This window comes from Hypanus sabinus, chromosome 18 (genome assembly GCF_030144855.1).
Source record: "Hypanus sabinus isolate sHypSab1 chromosome 18, sHypSab1.hap1, whole genome shotgun sequence".
NCBI classification, from domain to species: domain Eukaryota; kingdom Metazoa; phylum Chordata; class Chondrichthyes; order Myliobatiformes; family Dasyatidae; genus Hypanus; species Hypanus sabinus.
Window position 1 is genome coordinate 58,856,780 of NC_082723.1, and position 16,988 is coordinate 58,873,767.

The 16,988-nt window shown below is 45.0% G+C and overlaps 1 protein-coding gene across 4 annotated transcripts in view; it reads left to right on the top strand.

Moving 5' to 3' along the window:
• LOC132407649 (neutrophil cytosol factor 2-like) overlaps window positions 1–16,988 on the top strand; it is a 76,152-nt gene that overhangs the window by 24,667 nt on the left and 34,497 nt on the right. For all 4 annotated transcript variants that reach the window (XM_059994446.1, XM_059994447.1, XM_059994445.1 and 1 more), the window contains exons 2-4: window positions 5,271–5,353; window positions 6,970–7,078; window positions 8,457–8,591. In XM_059994446.1, the coding sequence (XP_059850429.1) occupies window positions 5,352–5,353; window positions 6,970–7,078; window positions 8,457–8,591 (246 nt within the window). In that variant the 5' untranslated portion in view covers window positions 5,271–5,351. The remainder of the gene's footprint in view (window positions 1–5,270; window positions 5,354–6,969; window positions 7,079–8,456; window positions 8,592–16,988) is intronic.

Consider the following 16,988-nt stretch of genomic DNA (forward strand, 5'->3'; position numbering starts at 1 on the left):
ATCATACTGCTGCAGTAAAGTTAACAAATTTCATGACTTATGCCGGGTGATATTAAATCTGATTATGATGCTGATTTGCCTGTGTTACAATCCCATATCCACTTACTGTTCTCCTATCCTAGTACCTGTCCAAATGACTTTTCAACACTGTAATTTTATTTGCCTCTCCTACATCTTGTTCCATTTACTTACCACCCTCTGTGTGGTGTCCTCTCTGTGCCTTTGGGTTAAGACTAGCCAAACCTGTGCAAAGAAGTCTGACCATCCTGGCTGTCTCTGCTCCTCGCGATTTGATAACGGTCAGCCCTCAGCCTCCTTTGTTAAACCTAGCCTATCCAATCTCTACTCTTAAGCAGAATCCTCTGTTCCAATGGTGAATTAATTTCTGCACCTTTAATGCCATCTCATGACTGCTGTCATGCAGTGACCAGCTGCAGGCGTGGTCTGACCAACACGTGTGCAGTTGCCACACGACATCCCAACTTTTGCTCTCGTTGCTTTTACCTCAAACATGCCAAATGCCTTCTCCATTACCCTATTCATCTGTGTAATCACTTAAGAGAGCTATAAAGCTGCACTTCCATTTCATGGCTCCTCTGTACATCAACACCCATGTGATCATGGCCCCTTTTTAATGTCCTGTTCGTATTTGATGTCCCCAAAACGCATGACCTCACACTTGTCTGCTACCACTCCACACAGCTTTTTAACTGATCTATGCCCCTCTCTATCCTTTCAGAACCTTCTTTGCTATTTGCTACTCTACCAACTTCTGTGTCACGAAGTTACTAATCAGTCCACCTACAGTGCAACATTTCTTTCTCAGTCATTTATACATATGGCAAACAGGAAAGGACCCAGAAATGATCGCTGTTGGACACCACTGGTTACAGACTTCTAGTCTGATAAACACCCAGTTGGCACTACCCTCTGCCCCCTGTTGCTAAGCCAGTTTTGAATTCAGTTTAGCAACATATCCTGAATCCCATCTTCCCAAGCAGCCGAGATTGAAGAACTTTTGTTAAAAGCTTTGATAAAGTCCATGTAAAACATACCGCTTGCTTTCACCTATTTTCTTTGTTACCTCCTCAAAAAACTCAGTCAGGTTTGTGTAACACAATTTCACTTGTATAAAACCCATGCTAACTCCTCCTAATCGGTCCCTGCCTTTCCAAGTGAACATAAGTCCTGTCCCTAGGAATTTTTCCCAGTAGTTTTCCCTAGTATTGATGTAAGGGTCACTGGCAAGTAGATTCCTGGTGCACTTTTAAAATCAAAATTAACTGCCCTCCAGTCTTCAGGTACTTTACCCACGGCTAACAAAGAGGCAAAAATCTCCAACACAACCCCCAAATCTCCTCTCTCAGCATCATGGGATAGATTGCAGTATGCCCTGAGGATTTATCCACCCTAATGTGTGCCAGAATCACGTATTTCCCCCTTCCTGATGCAGACCTGTTCCAACTATAAGTGAACCTCTTCCCTAACTCGCCAACCTTTACATCTCCTTGCTGACAATAAGTATTTGTTTAAGTCCCATTAACATCTCCTCACTGCACAGTGTTGCATTCAGCACAGAAGCAGCCCCTTTGGCCAGCTGGTCCAGGCTGACCAGAGCATCCTGCCTGCAATACCCAGTTGCCCGTGCTTGGCCCACAACACTTCAGGCCTTGTCCACCATATCTATCCAAACATATCTTAAATGTTGCAATTGTACCCACCTTGACCACTTCCTCTGGCAGCTAATAGTTTATCCCCTTGGTCCCTGAAGGGAGCTCCTATTTTCCCTGGCTACCTTTTGGCTTCTAAAATACCTATAAATGGCTTTGAGATTCTCCTAACTCCTCCGTTGAAAGCAGCCAGCTGGCTCCATGTATGGCCTAACCACCTAGTCTACATGGATAATGTGAATAGAGGTGCTTGCTGCTTCTATATAGAGTTCTGGTGAGATTGTATCTGGATTATTGTGCAGAGGTCTGGTCTCACCCAACCTCAGTGGAAAAAAGCCTGCTTGCATTCACCCTATCTATACCCTTCATAATTTTGTATACCTCTGTCTCCTTCTACCTTAGGCCACAGACTTATCAATCACCCCAATGACTTATTAACTTCAAACTTCCTGCATAATCACTCAAAGAGTTGAGTTGCACATGTATATAACGAGAACTGTATAACTCATCTCCTTCTACCTTAGGCCACAAACTTATCAATCACCCCTGCTCTGGACACTTTCTGGAGGTCCAAGATCCATATGCTCCATGACCGCTGGACTAAGTGTGTAAATGTAGGAGGGGGCTATGTTGAAAAATAAATGTGCTAGGTTTTCTAAAATTGACTCCTACCTTAGGCTATAAACTTATCAATCACCCCTCATACTGGCCTTGACGTCTTCTGTGCAAGTTCTCCATGGCCTCCAACTCCCCAGTCTTTCAATAATGTATAGTACCTACGTGCTTCTCAAATACATCCAATGATTTACCCTCCACAACTCTGGGGTGGAGATTCTGGAGATTCCAAATATTCACCATTGTCTGTACATAGCTGCTTTAAGCGGCCTGTCCCATAATTGAAACTGTGACCCCTCCTTTGAAGTTCTCCCACTGGTGAAAACGTCTCAGCATCTACTCTGTCAAGCCCCTTGGAATACTCAGTGTCTCCTAAGGCCGCCCCTCTGTCTTCTAAACTCCAAGGAATGCAGGGCCTCTCGTGATCATTCAGCCCTCTCATTTCCAAGAAATAGCTTGGTGCGATGCCTTCAATGCTGCTTTATCCATTTTTAGAAGTGGGAGGAAACAGGATTAGCTGCATTTGTTTTCCTTGCAACCAAGGAGGTTGGAGGAAATGTTATGGAGGTATAGAAAAATAATGAATATAGATGCAGTTGACACTAGGAAGCTTTCCCACAGGGCGAAGATTTTGGTTAAATGATATATTCAGAGGGCATCTGAGGAAGGACTCTCTCACCCAGAGGGTGATTAGAATCTGGGCCTCTGCATGAGAGGGTGATGAAAGCAGGTATTCTTCCAACCTTTAAGGATCTGGATGAGTGTTGAACCACAAGGCATAGAAGGCTACAGACCATGTGCTGGTGAATGGGATTAGTATGGATGGGTACTCGAAGCTCAGCATAGATTATTCCATGGGGTGAAGAATCAGAGAGTGGTGATGTTATGAGTTTTTGGTAGAAAATGAGAGAAAGGCAACTATGGAGAACTATTGCAGGAGTTTAGGGAGATTAGAGGCGAGAGAGGGACCTGGAATGGAGAGGGTGGGGTGATTGCATGGTTGGCTGAGGTGACTCGTGGAGAGTATGATATAGAGCAGAGGGCTTGTGTCTACTTGGTGAGGGGGCAGGGAAGAAAATGGGTAGGCATGGCTTGACGGTGATTGGAACAAAGGATTGGGGACATGGAGAAGGGTGCGAGGACATGGGGGCATAACAGATGTGAGATTGGGAAAGCTGGAGACAGAAGTGATACATTACTCAGTGACATTCTAAGTAGGTGATGTAACATGGTGGCATGGGTTAGGGGAGAGCACTGCAGGGGAGAGTGAGGCAGAAACAAGTTCAAGTTTATTGTCATTCAATCATACACGTGTATACCGCCAAATGAAACAATGATCCTCTGGACCAAGGTGCACAATACAATACATAAAACTCATACACATAACATATAAAAGTAATATTACCACAAGTAATTCAACAAATAATGAGGCGCATTTATGACACAAGTTAAAAAGTAAACCGTATAATGCTACTAGTGCTTCATGCATGATGAGACCTGGGTGGAGGCAGGGAGTTCAGTAGTCTCATGGCTGGGGAAAGAAGCTGCTTCCTATCCTAACAGTTTTGTCCTAATGCTACACTACCTCCTGTTTGATGGTAGGGCATCGAAGAGATTTTTGGATGGGTGGGAGGGATCACTGACAATGCTAAGGCCCTGTGTGTCCTGGATAAACATCTCTGATGGGTGGACGAGAGACCCTGATGATCCTCTCAGCAACCTTCACAATCCTTTGTCGGGTCCTGTGGTCAGATGCCGTACAATTCCAGTACCAGATGGTAACGCAGCTGCTCAGGACACTCTCGATGGTGTTGGTGTAAAAAATTGGTTTGAATGGGAGAGGGGTGAAGCCTCACTCACCTCAATTTCCTCAGGAGGTGGAAAAACTCTGCTGTGCTTTCTTGACCAAAGATGTGGTGTTCAGGGACCAAGTGTTAGGTGCACTCTCAGAAACCTGTGCTCCAAACTCTCTTCATAGTGTATGTGGAGTGAGGTATGGTCAGCCTGAACCTTGCTAAAGTCCACAGTCACCACTTGTCCACAGAGATGCTAGTACCATCCACCAGCAGCTCTACCCTCTCTGTATGCCGCCTCGTCGTCGTTGATGAGGCCAACCACTGTTATGTCATCAGGGAGCTTAATGATTCATTTTGAACTGGATCTATCAGTATAGTCATGTTTCAACATTGTGAACAGCAGTGGGTGGAGCACACAGCCCTGGTGCTCAGCATGATGGAGCTGGAGATGTTTCTGCCAACATGGACTGACTATGGCCTTTCTTTCAAAAAGTTAGGGATCCATTTACAGGGAGAGGTTTTGAGATCCAGTGAGGACAGTTTACCCACCAGCTTCTGAGGGAAGATCGCATTAAATGCCAATCTGAAGTAGATAAGCAGCATCCTGGCATTATGAGGCTCCATTTCCAGGTGGAACAGGATGGAGTGGAGTGCAGAAACTGTGGCTTCATTAGTGGACCAATCTGAGTGATAAATGAACTGGAAAAGGTCCAGTGTAGCAGGAAGATGGAATTCAATGTGATCCATAACCAGCTGCTCAAAGCATTTCCCCTTTGGTGAGATCAGTGCCACTAGTTGGAAGGTTACTGTTGCCGTGTTGGGCACCTGGATTCCCAATTGGATAGTGGACTATTCCAGACAGGTGTTAAAGATGTCTGTTAGAACCTCTGTAACTGGCTGCATGAGGTGCATTGGGGAATATGTAAGAAAGAGGTGGTGATCAAGAGGGTGCAGGTGAATGGTGTGAAATGGGAGGGAGAGGGTAGCAGTGAGATGTTAGGAAATGAGTGAGTGGTTGTGGGGACTTTGTAGGAGTGAAGAGGCATGGTCATTGGCACAAGGAGGTGGGTTTAAAGAGTATAGGGTGAGACTTTGGTCTTGTACCATAAGAGCTGAAACTGATCTATGGATTATAACCATTGTGATGATTTTACATCCACTGGCTAACATTTTTGCTGTTTCCCTGCAGGCTTTTGACCTAACCATAGCCAAAGATGAGCGACTGGCAATCTGCTTCTTCCAGAGAGGTGTGGTTCATCTGCGACTGAACATGTAAGAAAATACCTCTGGCAGGCATTGGGCTGCTGAGATTGTCGTGGAAGTTAGAAGGAGATGGTGCTCCTCAGTTGCCTCTTGTCCTAACTCTGGCACTAGGGTAGTGTGTAGTGTGATTTCCACCACCTGTACATTGAACTGGACTGGTGTTGTTGGTTCAGAGACTGAGGTGGGGGGTTAGAAAGGGGATGTGAGTAGCAGACATTTGGATAGGCAAATTTATGGGAGATGGGTGGTGGGGAGGGGTTGTGAACAGAACAACGGAATAGTCAAAGTCTAGAAGTGGTAGAGATGTGCATGAGGATTTCAGAGGTTGGTGTGGCAACTAGAAACTCAAGGTCACATATGGTTCAGCATTTAACAGTATCCCCCAGAGAGAGATGATGTTGGTAACTAGAAACTGCTGAAATAATATTGGGGCCACACTCTATGTCATAGTCTCTGTCATCATTGTTATGACTGATAATTAGGTGCATATAAAAAGAATCAAAGCATCTCAAAAAGTTAAAAATAAAAACAATTAACAATGAATTTCTTTGAACATTCTTCCATTGTTAATGGGTTAAAAACGTAAATCTGAGGCAGAACAAACACAAATTGTTGACAGGCTGGCCCTTTCCCAGAATACCAACAACTTTCAAATGAATGGTGTGTGTGTGTGTGTGTGTGTGTGTGTGTGTGTGTGTGTACATGTACAGCTGGGGGGGGGGGGGGGTGGCAGGTGTGAAGTGTATTCATCCTTGTCTTGAAATCTTGCAGAGTGCCTCTGGCCTCAATGATAAGATAGATCGGTACCTTACTGACCTCAAAGGAAATTACAGTGTCACAGTAGCATTATAATATTAGAAGAGAAGTAAGAAAGAATAAAAAATAAGTTACCTCAAACAGTCTAACGGGAGGGGGTCATTGGTCGAGGGTAAGAATGATCTCATATAGTTGTCTTAGTACACCACATCCTGTGTACAACACTTCAGTGTGCAGGTGCTATTTGGAACACTTCAGGATGCACACTGCAGCCTGTCAGCAATTGTCTATTGCAGTTAGCCCTAAGCATGCTCTGCCTATAACAGCTTGAACAACACTAACATCTGTAGGTTTTTGCAAATAAAACAAAGTGAGGAGCCCATAACACATTTTATGAAACTCCAAAACCTCAACACCAAAAATGCACTAAAATGTTTAAGCAAAAACGTCATCATGCAAGTGAAACCCCATCTCATGTTACCCTACCCCTGCAGAATCTTCTGTGGTGGAACAGTGCTCTGTATGTCAGGCACGTCGTACCAACCCTAGGAAAGTATGAAGGAATTTGAAAAGTGAAATGTTCGTTGCATCTTGAATCTGTACTTGAAATGTTTGATGTGACAGTGTACTGTATAGGGAGCCACACACCATACTCAACATGGGCAGTACCCGCCATACAAGTGTTTGGCTCCCTATCTTTTAACATGGAATCCCTCCGTCTCCCTGCATTTTGATTAGGAGTCATTCGTGATCCCCTTCCATTCATCTGGATTTACTCCCTTGCTCTTCGCTTGAGTCTGGAGTCACTCCTCTGTTCTATGAGTTATCTTTTTTGCATGTGCAGTCACACCTTTCTTTTTGAACCTCAGGTTCGATGAGGCAGAGGGAGATTTTAGAAACGCCCTGACCAACTTACGAGGTCATTCAGTGATCGACTACACCCAGCTTGGACTTAGACACAAACTGCACTCCTGGGAGGTAAAAGAACCACTGTATTTCACATGTAATTTTCTCTTTAACTTCCTTTTGATGGGCATGGGCTTGTTATAATTGGTAACAAACTGAAATGATTGGGTCCACTCTAGATGTAGCAGCCCAGATGTGGGATTTTCCTTGGGGACTCAAACAATATGTTTCCCATAGAACAATGGGACTTGAGAATATTGATCCATAATTCCTTGAAAGTGGCATCACTGGTAGGCAGGGTTGTAAAGAGACTTTTTAAGCACATTGGCCTTTAAGGTCAAGTTCAGTTTATTGTCATTTAATTATATATTGCCAAATGAAACAACATACCTTAGGACCAAGGTACACAGCACAGTAAATATAACTCACGCACACAACACATGAACTAACATTGCCACAGACAATAAGGTGCATTTATGACACTAGTTTAAAAAGTAAACAGTAAAATGATCAGATGCCTGCAATTTCCTTACCAGGCATTGATGTAGCTGGGCAGGACACTCTTGATGGTACTCCTGTAAAAATTGGTTCCAATGGAGGAAGGGCTCACTCACCTCAATCTTCTCAGGAAGTGGAGATGCTGCTGTGCTTTCTTGACTAATGAGGTGGTGTTGAGGGACCAGGTGAGATCATCTGTTATGTACACTCCCAGAAACTTGGTGCTCCTGACTCTCTTCACAGAGGAGCCATTTATGTGCAGTGAGGTAGCCAGCCTACACCTTCCTAAAGTCCATGATCATCTCTGTGGTGTTGACCACGTCAAGACTCAAATTGTCATGCTTGCACCGTTCAACCAGCCCCTCTACCTTCTCTCTGTCTCATCGTTGTCCTTAATGAGGTCAATCACTGTTGTGCCATCAGTGAACTTGATGATTTGGGTTGAAGTGGATCTACCAGTACAGTCACGCACCAGCGGTATGAACAGCAGTGGGTATTCCTAACTGGTCAATGGGCAGAGGCCCAGCAGACACTGGCAGCAGCTCCAGCAAGAGTGGGGTGGGGGGTGGTGGAGGATTGCTGGTGCTCAGTGTGATGGAACTAGAGCTGCTTCTGCCAACGTGGACTGTGGAGAAACTACTCCTTAAGCATATTGGGGGAAGTAGAAGATTAACGTTGCTATTGGGATGCATCATGATTTTTGGAATTATTTAGGTTAGCCTTTTAAAGAGAAATGGACTCCTTCTGTCACAGTGTACTCAATTCTCTACAACCCTCCCAGAAAATCACAGAATGCCCCATCATAATCTATTACCAGTTCATGAAAATGCAGGAATCCTCTTCTTTTATAACCATATTCCAGAAGTGTCTGGAACAGTTGAAAACCGTGGACTGAGAGTTGTGCCTGAGGGTGTGGCTACAAGGTGAGGGTAAACTTGTTATTTTTCCATAGGTTCTATACAACATGGCTGTGGTTTACTGTAGACTTGGTCAATGGGCAGAGGCCCAGCAGACACTGGCAGATGCAGTGCGTGTGAAACCCTTGGGCAGCAATGCTAAGCTGGACAGTGCACTTTCCAAGGTGAAGGTAAGTCGACCTGAGGATTTACTGATGAACAATGACCAGGGCGTTTGGGTGAAGGTGGTTGAATGTGAGGAGTGTGCACGTCAAGATGGATAAGGTGTGTGCACCAGGAATCGGGCTGAGAATGGCAGCTCATGGTGAGATGTCGGGGAGGACAGAGTAGCTGTGATACTCAGGATGTGGGGACATGGTGAGAGGCTGAATCGGGGGCAATGTGAGTGGGGGTGAAGGGATAAGAGGCACTGTAGAGATGAGTTGAGGGGGTGGTCTGGGCCAAGTCGTTCAGAGATGGTAGGATTGAAGATGTGCGAGAACAAAGAGAAGATCAAAAGATGGATGTTGGAGGGAAGGTACAGTATGTGTGATGCAGGACCGCGAATCCAGGTGCTGTGTGGTCCGGAGCGTCGGAGGAGGAGATGGAGAATAGATTTTGGAGTGGGAGGTTGCTTTGGGCAAGCATTGGAGGGGAGGGACAGGATGCACAAGAATGGTTGGAGCAACTCAGGCTGGATTTGTGTTTCAGGAGGATGGATGTGGTGATGCTCACACCATGACTCTGCTTACAAAGCACAGCTGTATTTCATGACCTGATGGAGGTTATCTACCTGCACAAGGGGCAAGTCACCTCCACCTCCTTGAGGCATGTGGTACAGACAACTAGAGCTGAGACAGGGTGGGGTTTCCAGAGAGGGCGGGGCTTGACACATCAAGGCTCCATAGTGAACTGGTCATTAGTGGAAAGTGCACACTTTTGCCCACAGACCGTGCGAGTTTTGAAATGCATCACGAAAGTAGGCTCTCAGTCACACGTACAGATGTGATTGCCAGAAAAGACAATCCTGAATCTGTCTAGTAATAAAGGTCCCATGTTATCCTCCATCCATTGTTGATCTTCTCAGTTTGTCCATGTGGACAGGCCATGAACAAGGAAAACAGCTGGATGAACCCTGTATATCTAACCCATAAAAAACCTGTGTCTTTGCCTGCTGACTACATCAATTCAGTGCTTGTTAGGTGACTGCACTCAAATGATGGAGAGTTGCTTCTTGTGGTGGAGCAGACAAAAGTTCAAAGCAAATTTAATATCAAAATATGTACTATATACATTACCGTGTATTCCCTTGCAATTCATTTTCTTGCAGACACTTACAGGAACAAATAAAACCAGACATAGACAAAGACTGATAAACGACCAATATGGAAAAGAGGACAAACAGTGCAAATGAAAATAATACTGAGAACATGATTTGTAAAGAGTGCTTGAAAGTGAATCTATAGGTTGTAGAATCAGTTCAGAGTAATGGTGAGTGAAGTTATCCACACTGATTCAAGAGCTTGTTAGTTGTAGGATAATTGACTGGGCTGAGAAGTGGCAGATGGAGTTCAACCCAGTTAAGTGTGAAGTGGTTCATTTTGGTAGGTCAAATATGATGGCAGAATATAGTATTAATGGTAAGACTCTTGGCAGTGTGGAGGATCAGAGGGATCTTGGAGTCCGAGTCCATAGGACGCTCAAAACAGCTGCGCAGGTTGACTCTGTGGTTAAAAAGGCATATGGTGTATTGGTCTTCCTCAATCGTGGAATTGAATTTAGGAGCCGAGAGGTAATGTTGCAGCTATATAGGACCCTGCTCAGACCCCACGGAGTACTATGCTCAGTTCTGGTTGCCTCACTACGGGAAGGATGTAGAAACCATAGAAAAGGTGCAGAGGAGATTTACAAGGATATTGCCTGGATTGGGGAGCATGCCTTATGAGAATAGGTTGAGTGAACTCGGCCTTTTCTCCTTGGAGCGATGAAGGATGAGAGGTGACCTGATAGAGGTGTATAAGATGATGAGAGGCATTGATCGTGTGGATAGTCAGAGGCTTTTTCTCCAGGGCTGAAATAGTTGCCACAAGAGGACACAGGTTTAAAGTGCTGGGGAGTAGGAACAGAGGAGATGTCAGGGGTAAGTTTTTTACTTAGAGAGTGGTGAGTGCGTGGAATGGGCTGCCAGCAACAGTGGTGGAGGCGGATACAATAGGGTCTTTTAAGAGACTTTTGGATAGGTACATGGAGCTTAGTAAAATAGAGGGCTATAGGTAAGCCTAGTAATTTCTGAGGTAGGGACATGTTTGGCACAACTTTATCGGCCAAACGGCCTGTATTGTGCTGTAGGTTTTCTATGTTTCTATGTTAATAACTGTTCTTGAACCTGGTGATGTGGGACCCAAGGCTCCTGTAGCCCCTGTCCGATGGTAGTATTGAGAGGGGAGCATGGCCTCGATAGTGGGGGTCTTTGCTGCTTTCTTGTGACAATGCTCCTTGTAAATGTGCTCAATGATGGGAAGGGTTTTGCCTGTGATGGTCTGGGCTGTATCCATCACCTCCTGATGACTTTTATGTTGCTGGGCATTGTTGCTTCCATACCAGGCCACAATACAGCCTTTTAGAATACTCTCTACTGTGCACCTATAGAAGTTTGTCAGTTTTTGGTGATGTGCTGAATCTATTAAAAACTTTTAAGAAAGTAGAGGTGCTGCCATGCCTTCTTTGCAATGACACATACGTGCTGCTTCCTGAACAGATGCCCTGAAATGATAACCAAGCAACTTAAAGTTACTGACCCTCTCCATCTCTCTTCCCTAATGAGGACCTCCAGCTTCCACCTCCTATAATCAATAATCAGCCCTTCAGTCTTGCTGACATTGAGTGAGAGGTTGTTGTGGCTCCATTCAACCAGTGGTGTTATCAGCAAAGTTAAATATGGCATTGGAGTTGTACTTAGCCACACAATCATAGGGTATAGAGCGAGTAGAGCAGGGTGCTAAGCATGCAGCCTTGTGGTGCACGTGTGCTTATGGTGAGTGTGGAGGAGTCTGTACTGACTTGGGACGGTCAGTGAGGAAATCAGTAGGTGGTTATGTAGGATGTTTACAGGCAGCTCGGTGGATGGCTGAAGTGGCTCAGCTTGTGACTGCCCCTTCTTGCCATAAGCAATAGTGGTTTATACCAGTTTGCCATTAGCGCGGGTACTGTTAGACTTCACCGGCATCACATTTGTTCATCGTGGTATTTCTGCCACTCCCTGAAACAGCGAGTCAGCAGTCGTACGGTGTGCTGAAGAGCAGTGGAAGTGCCACCTGCAATCATCACCCCCACCGTAGCGACTGCAGGAAGCGAATGTTTCCCATCCAGCAGTTTGGAAGGTTGACAGCAAAGTGATTTAAAGAATATGGATAGACAGGAATGTGGAGCTGAAGTTAATATCTAATCTTTTCTGATTGTATTAGAAAGCAAAGCATGCTTGTGGCCAATCCTTGCTACTCACTCTTCTGTCATAACTCCTAGAGGATTCTCCACTTGATCTCCAGCTGTCTTCCCTAGTCAGTATTGCTGTTGCATCTCCTTTTCACTTTTTCTGACCACCTGCTACCCCAAAACGTTGAATGCCCAGCCCAGTCCTTTATGCAGTAGTAAGAATGATCCAGTGATTACTACATGCAAGATCATATCTTTCCACTTCCTCCCTGTTATCTGAAAACAGTTAGTATTTTCACAACTCTTTTCAATATTCATTGGTTCTGACTTTCGGCTCCTTTGTACCGAATGTCCTGATGAAGGGGTTTGACCTGAAGTGACAACAATTCTTTTCCTTCCCCCAGATGCTGTTCAACCTGCTAATTCTTCGAGCAGATTGCTCAGTGTTCCAGATTCCAGCACCTGCATTCCCTTGTCTCTGTTTTAAACTCTGACACCTGGGAGATGATTCCCCACGGAAGACCCATGTTGGTGGCTAGAGAAACAGCCATCTGTCTCCCAACCAATGGGATCTCTGTGAATTCTGCATTCATCTCTTGCTGCAGTCCCCCGTGGGGTCTGTGTCTTCAAAGGATTGCTGTGTTTCAAAGTGTCACCACCCCACCAGTGCCCTTTCAGATGGTCACAGGCCTGCTGTTTTGAACTCCGAAGTTGCAGGATGGCCGCTTCCTGAACCTCACAGTCCTGCTCCCCTTCCGCTTTCGCTGACTCCTGGAGCTCACTTGTACGGTTGAAATCCTGCTCTTGGCCAACGGGTGAATTTCTGATGCACGAGATCCCCACAAACTCATGAATATCCTGAAGTTTTGCATATTGTTGGAATTGCAAACAATAATTTTCAGCTTTTTCTCCTTAAGAAATTGTGTTTCTCCTCTGTAAATGCTAGTTAACTTGTTGCCTTAATGGAAATACCCGCTTTACTTTTTATATAATTTACCTTCCCAGTTCAAGCCAGAGATTTGAGTTATACTTTGTTGTTCTTATCTGAACTCCCACTCAGGGTCCCAGAGGTAAGCACAGCCTGTGTGTGCATCTGCTTCAAAATCTGCAGCCTTTGCTTTTTATGATTCCTAAAACAACACAAACATTTGGGTTCCAGGCTTCTAGGATGTGGCCAGCGCTTACTGCTTATCCACAGTTTCCCTTCAGAGTATGAGCTGCTTTTAAGAAAGGATTTAGACTCACAGAGGCAGCTCACGTTCTCAAGGGTAACTGTTGAAGCTGCTATGACTGCGATATTGGCCTCCCAATCATAACCATATTCTTTTGTACGATATATGACACCAGCTACTGGGCTGCTTTTGCCGTGAAGCCCAATTACTTCAGTTTTAACACAGGCAGCAAAATTCCGCCTTGATGACTAGAATTCGGTTCTTTGGTTCATTGGCACGTTGGGGTGGGGGGGAATTGGTGTTTTTCTTTGAATGGTTTCCATGGATTTCTCTTGATTCTTAGATATCTGTGGGAGGACGAATCTCAGGGCCGTATACCCCATGCATGCTTCGATAATAAATGTACTTTGAATCCATAGTTGCTCCTCGGTCATCATGAGGTTTGGATCCCGTGGAATCCAAAACTGGGCACCGATGAGCAGGCTATGAAAGCAAGGTCATTTGAAAGGGGTCACGGTAGTTAGTGCTGCTCCCAAGCACCTCCAGTATCTTGGGTTCAGTCTTGACCTCCCGCGATGTTTGCTCACTCCTCCTATGACTGTGTGGGTTTCCCTCAGGTGCTTTGGTTTCCTCCTGCATTCCAGAGATTGTTATGTAAACAGGCCACTGCAAATTGCCTTGACAGCAGTCTGTAATTAGTGGTATTTTTATTCACCGCGTTTTTCATTTCTATATTGTTGGGTGGATGCCAGCGTTGTAACCATAATGACGCATCCTGGATAGAGGTCAAGCCTGTTCTGAGAGCCTCAGTCTTCAGTTCCGCAGCAAGGTTGGCTCCGTCCCCTCTGCTGTGTCCAGTGCTGTCCGTTGTCCTTTGGATTGTGTGGCAGTGGATGAAGGCTGGGAATCTGAAATCTAAAAGCAGAAAGTGCTCAAAGTACTGAGCAGGTCAGGCAGCAACCTGGCACATTAACTCTGTTTCACTTTCCACGATGCTGCCTAATCTGTTGAGTGCTTCCAGCGTTTATGGCTGAAGGTTTGCTCCTGTGAAGTCAGGAAGAATCTGGCCACCCACCTCCAACTGATGGTGTTTGTCAGAGTTCCAGCCTTTACCGTGGCACTGCCACTGAAATGCTCCTGGTCCACGCTCACGACCATAGTCCAGTTATTCACAGTCCAGAGCATCATCCACAGCTGCTGGCCCCTTCCCCAGATCCTCGGACAGTACCACAGTTCCTATATTGGGTGATTTGTTTGTCACACAGCGGTGTAATGAGAGCAATCACGGAACTGGAAATCGATTTTATAAAGTGAAAATCTAAAATCTGTTGATGCTGGAAATCTGGAATAAAAACAGAAAACGCTCATCACTCAGCAGGTCAGGCATCACCCGTGGAAAGAGAAATGGAGTGGATATTTCATGTTGGGACCTTTTGTAGGGACTGAATTTAGCTTTAAAACTAACATGAGAAAGTAAGACATACAGTAGAAGCAGCAGCCCTTTATGTATGAACCACCATTCTAACAAGCTCTTGTCCTTCAACACCAGTCTATTTTATTGACTCACTAGATTCACAGAGAAGTACAGCACAGAAACAGACCCTTTGGCCCATCTAGTCCATGCCAAAAACATTTAAACTGCTTACTCCCATCGACCTGCACTGGGACCACAGCCCTCCATATCTCTACAAACCATGTACCTATCCAAACTTCTCTTAAACTTTGAAGTAAAGTTTGCATGCACCACTTGTGCTGGCAGCTCATTCCACACTCTCATGACTGTCTGACCGTCGAAGTTTCCTGTTACGTTCCCCTTGAATGTTTCACCTTTCACTCTTACCCCATGATCCACCCAACCTCAGTGGAAGACGCCTGCTTGCATTTACCCTATCTATACCTTCATAATTTTATATACCTCTACCAAATCTCCTCTCAGTCTTCTGCATCCTAAAGAATACAGCCTTTGCCTATCACAAACAAGAGAATATCTGCAGAAGCTGGAAATCCAAGCGACACTCACAAAATGCTGGAGGACCTCAGCAGGCCAGGCAGCATCTATGGAAAAGAGTACAGCTGATGTTTCAGGCTGAGACCCCTTATTAGGACCCCAACCTATTCAATCTTTCCTTATAACTCAGGTACTCCAGACTTGGCAACATCCTGGCAAATTTTCTCTGTACTCTTTCAACCTTGTTTACATCTTGTTCATAGGTAAATGACCAAAACTCCACACAATACTCCAAATTAGGCCTCACCAACATTTTATACAACTTCAATGTAACATCCCATCTCCTGTACTTAATACATTGATTTTGAAGGTCAATGTGCCAAAAGCTTTCTTTACGACCTTATGTATCTGTAACGCATTTTCAATGAATTATGGACCTGTATTCCCAGATCCCTTTGTTCTACCACACTCCTCGGTACCCTACCATTCACTGTGTAAGACCTACCCTGGTTGGTCCTACCAAAATGAAACACCTCACACTTGTCTGCATTAAATTCCATCTGCCATTTGTCAGCCCATTTTTCCAGCTGGTCCAGATCCCACTGCAAACCATGATAGCCTTCCTCACTGCCCACCACATCTCCCATCTTGATGTTATCCACAACTTTGCTGATCCAGTTAAACACATTATCATCCAGATCATTGATATAGATGACAAACAATGGACCCAGCACCAATCCCTGTGTCACACCACTAGACACAAGGCCTCCAGTCAGAGAGGTACCCTCTACTACCACTCTCTGGCTTCTCCCACAAAGCCAATGTCTAATCCAATTTACTACCTCATCCTGAATGCAGAGTGACTGAACCTTCTTGACCAGCCTCCCTTGCAGGACCTTGTCAAATGCCTTACTAAGGTCCATGTAGACACTATCTACTACCTTGCCCTCATCCACTTTCCTGGTAACTGCCTCAAAAAACTCTTTAGGATTGGTAAGACACGACCTCACACACACAAGGCCATGCTGACTATCCTTAATCAGTCCAAATACTTATATATCTGGTCCCTCAAAATACCTTCCAACAACTCCCACAATTGATATCCGACTCACTGGCCTTTAATTTCCTGGTTTATGTTTGGAGTATTTTTAAACGGTGGAACAATACTGGCTACGCTCCAATCCTCTGGTACCTCTCCTGTTGCCAAGGATGATTTAAATATCTTGCTTGGACCCCGGTAATTTCTGCCCTTGCTTCTCATAGAGTCCAAAGGAACACCTCGTCAGGCCCTGGAGATTTAACCACCCTGATTTGCTTCTGTAATCTGTACAGGGTCCATAAAGTTGATAACCTTTTGTCTCAACTCTATAAGCTCTGTGTCCATCTCACCCATCTTTCACAGCAAAGGCTAACATACTGTTTGCCTTTCTAATAACACTGCACATTAACATTCACTGATTCCATTTCAACAATGCCCAGGCCCAGTCTTTGTCCTTTCACTTAACCAGTCTATATTCCCATGGAATAATGCTAGTTCACAATGTGGCCTCCTTTAAACTGGAGAAAGCAAATGTAGCTTGGGTGACTGCCACGTGTACCACCTGTATTTGGTCCTTAAGGGCTTCTTGGCCCTTGCACTGTTGCCTGGCACTTACTTTAACTGCCCCCCAACCTCCCATGAGGAGCAGCACCTCATCTTCCACGTGGGCATGTTGCAGTCTTTCAGACTCAATATCAAATTGTTGAGTCCTTGTGACACACTTCCTCAAACTGCCTTCAGAACTGGCTATTCTTCTGTAGACTGTCCATCAGTGATAGTAACTCAGCGTTTCTCACTCCTCTGGAGACATTACTCAGATCTGCATTTCACAGCTTTTATATTCCTTTGTTTGTATATCTCTTTCTCCCACAGTCCTCTTCCAGCTTTTAAGTTTCTATGTTTTTGTTCACTCTCTCAACTCCCTCGGCATATTCCTTCAATGGTGTATCCCCATGGCAACCCTCACGTCATCCCATCAGAGATTCCCTTTGTTGTA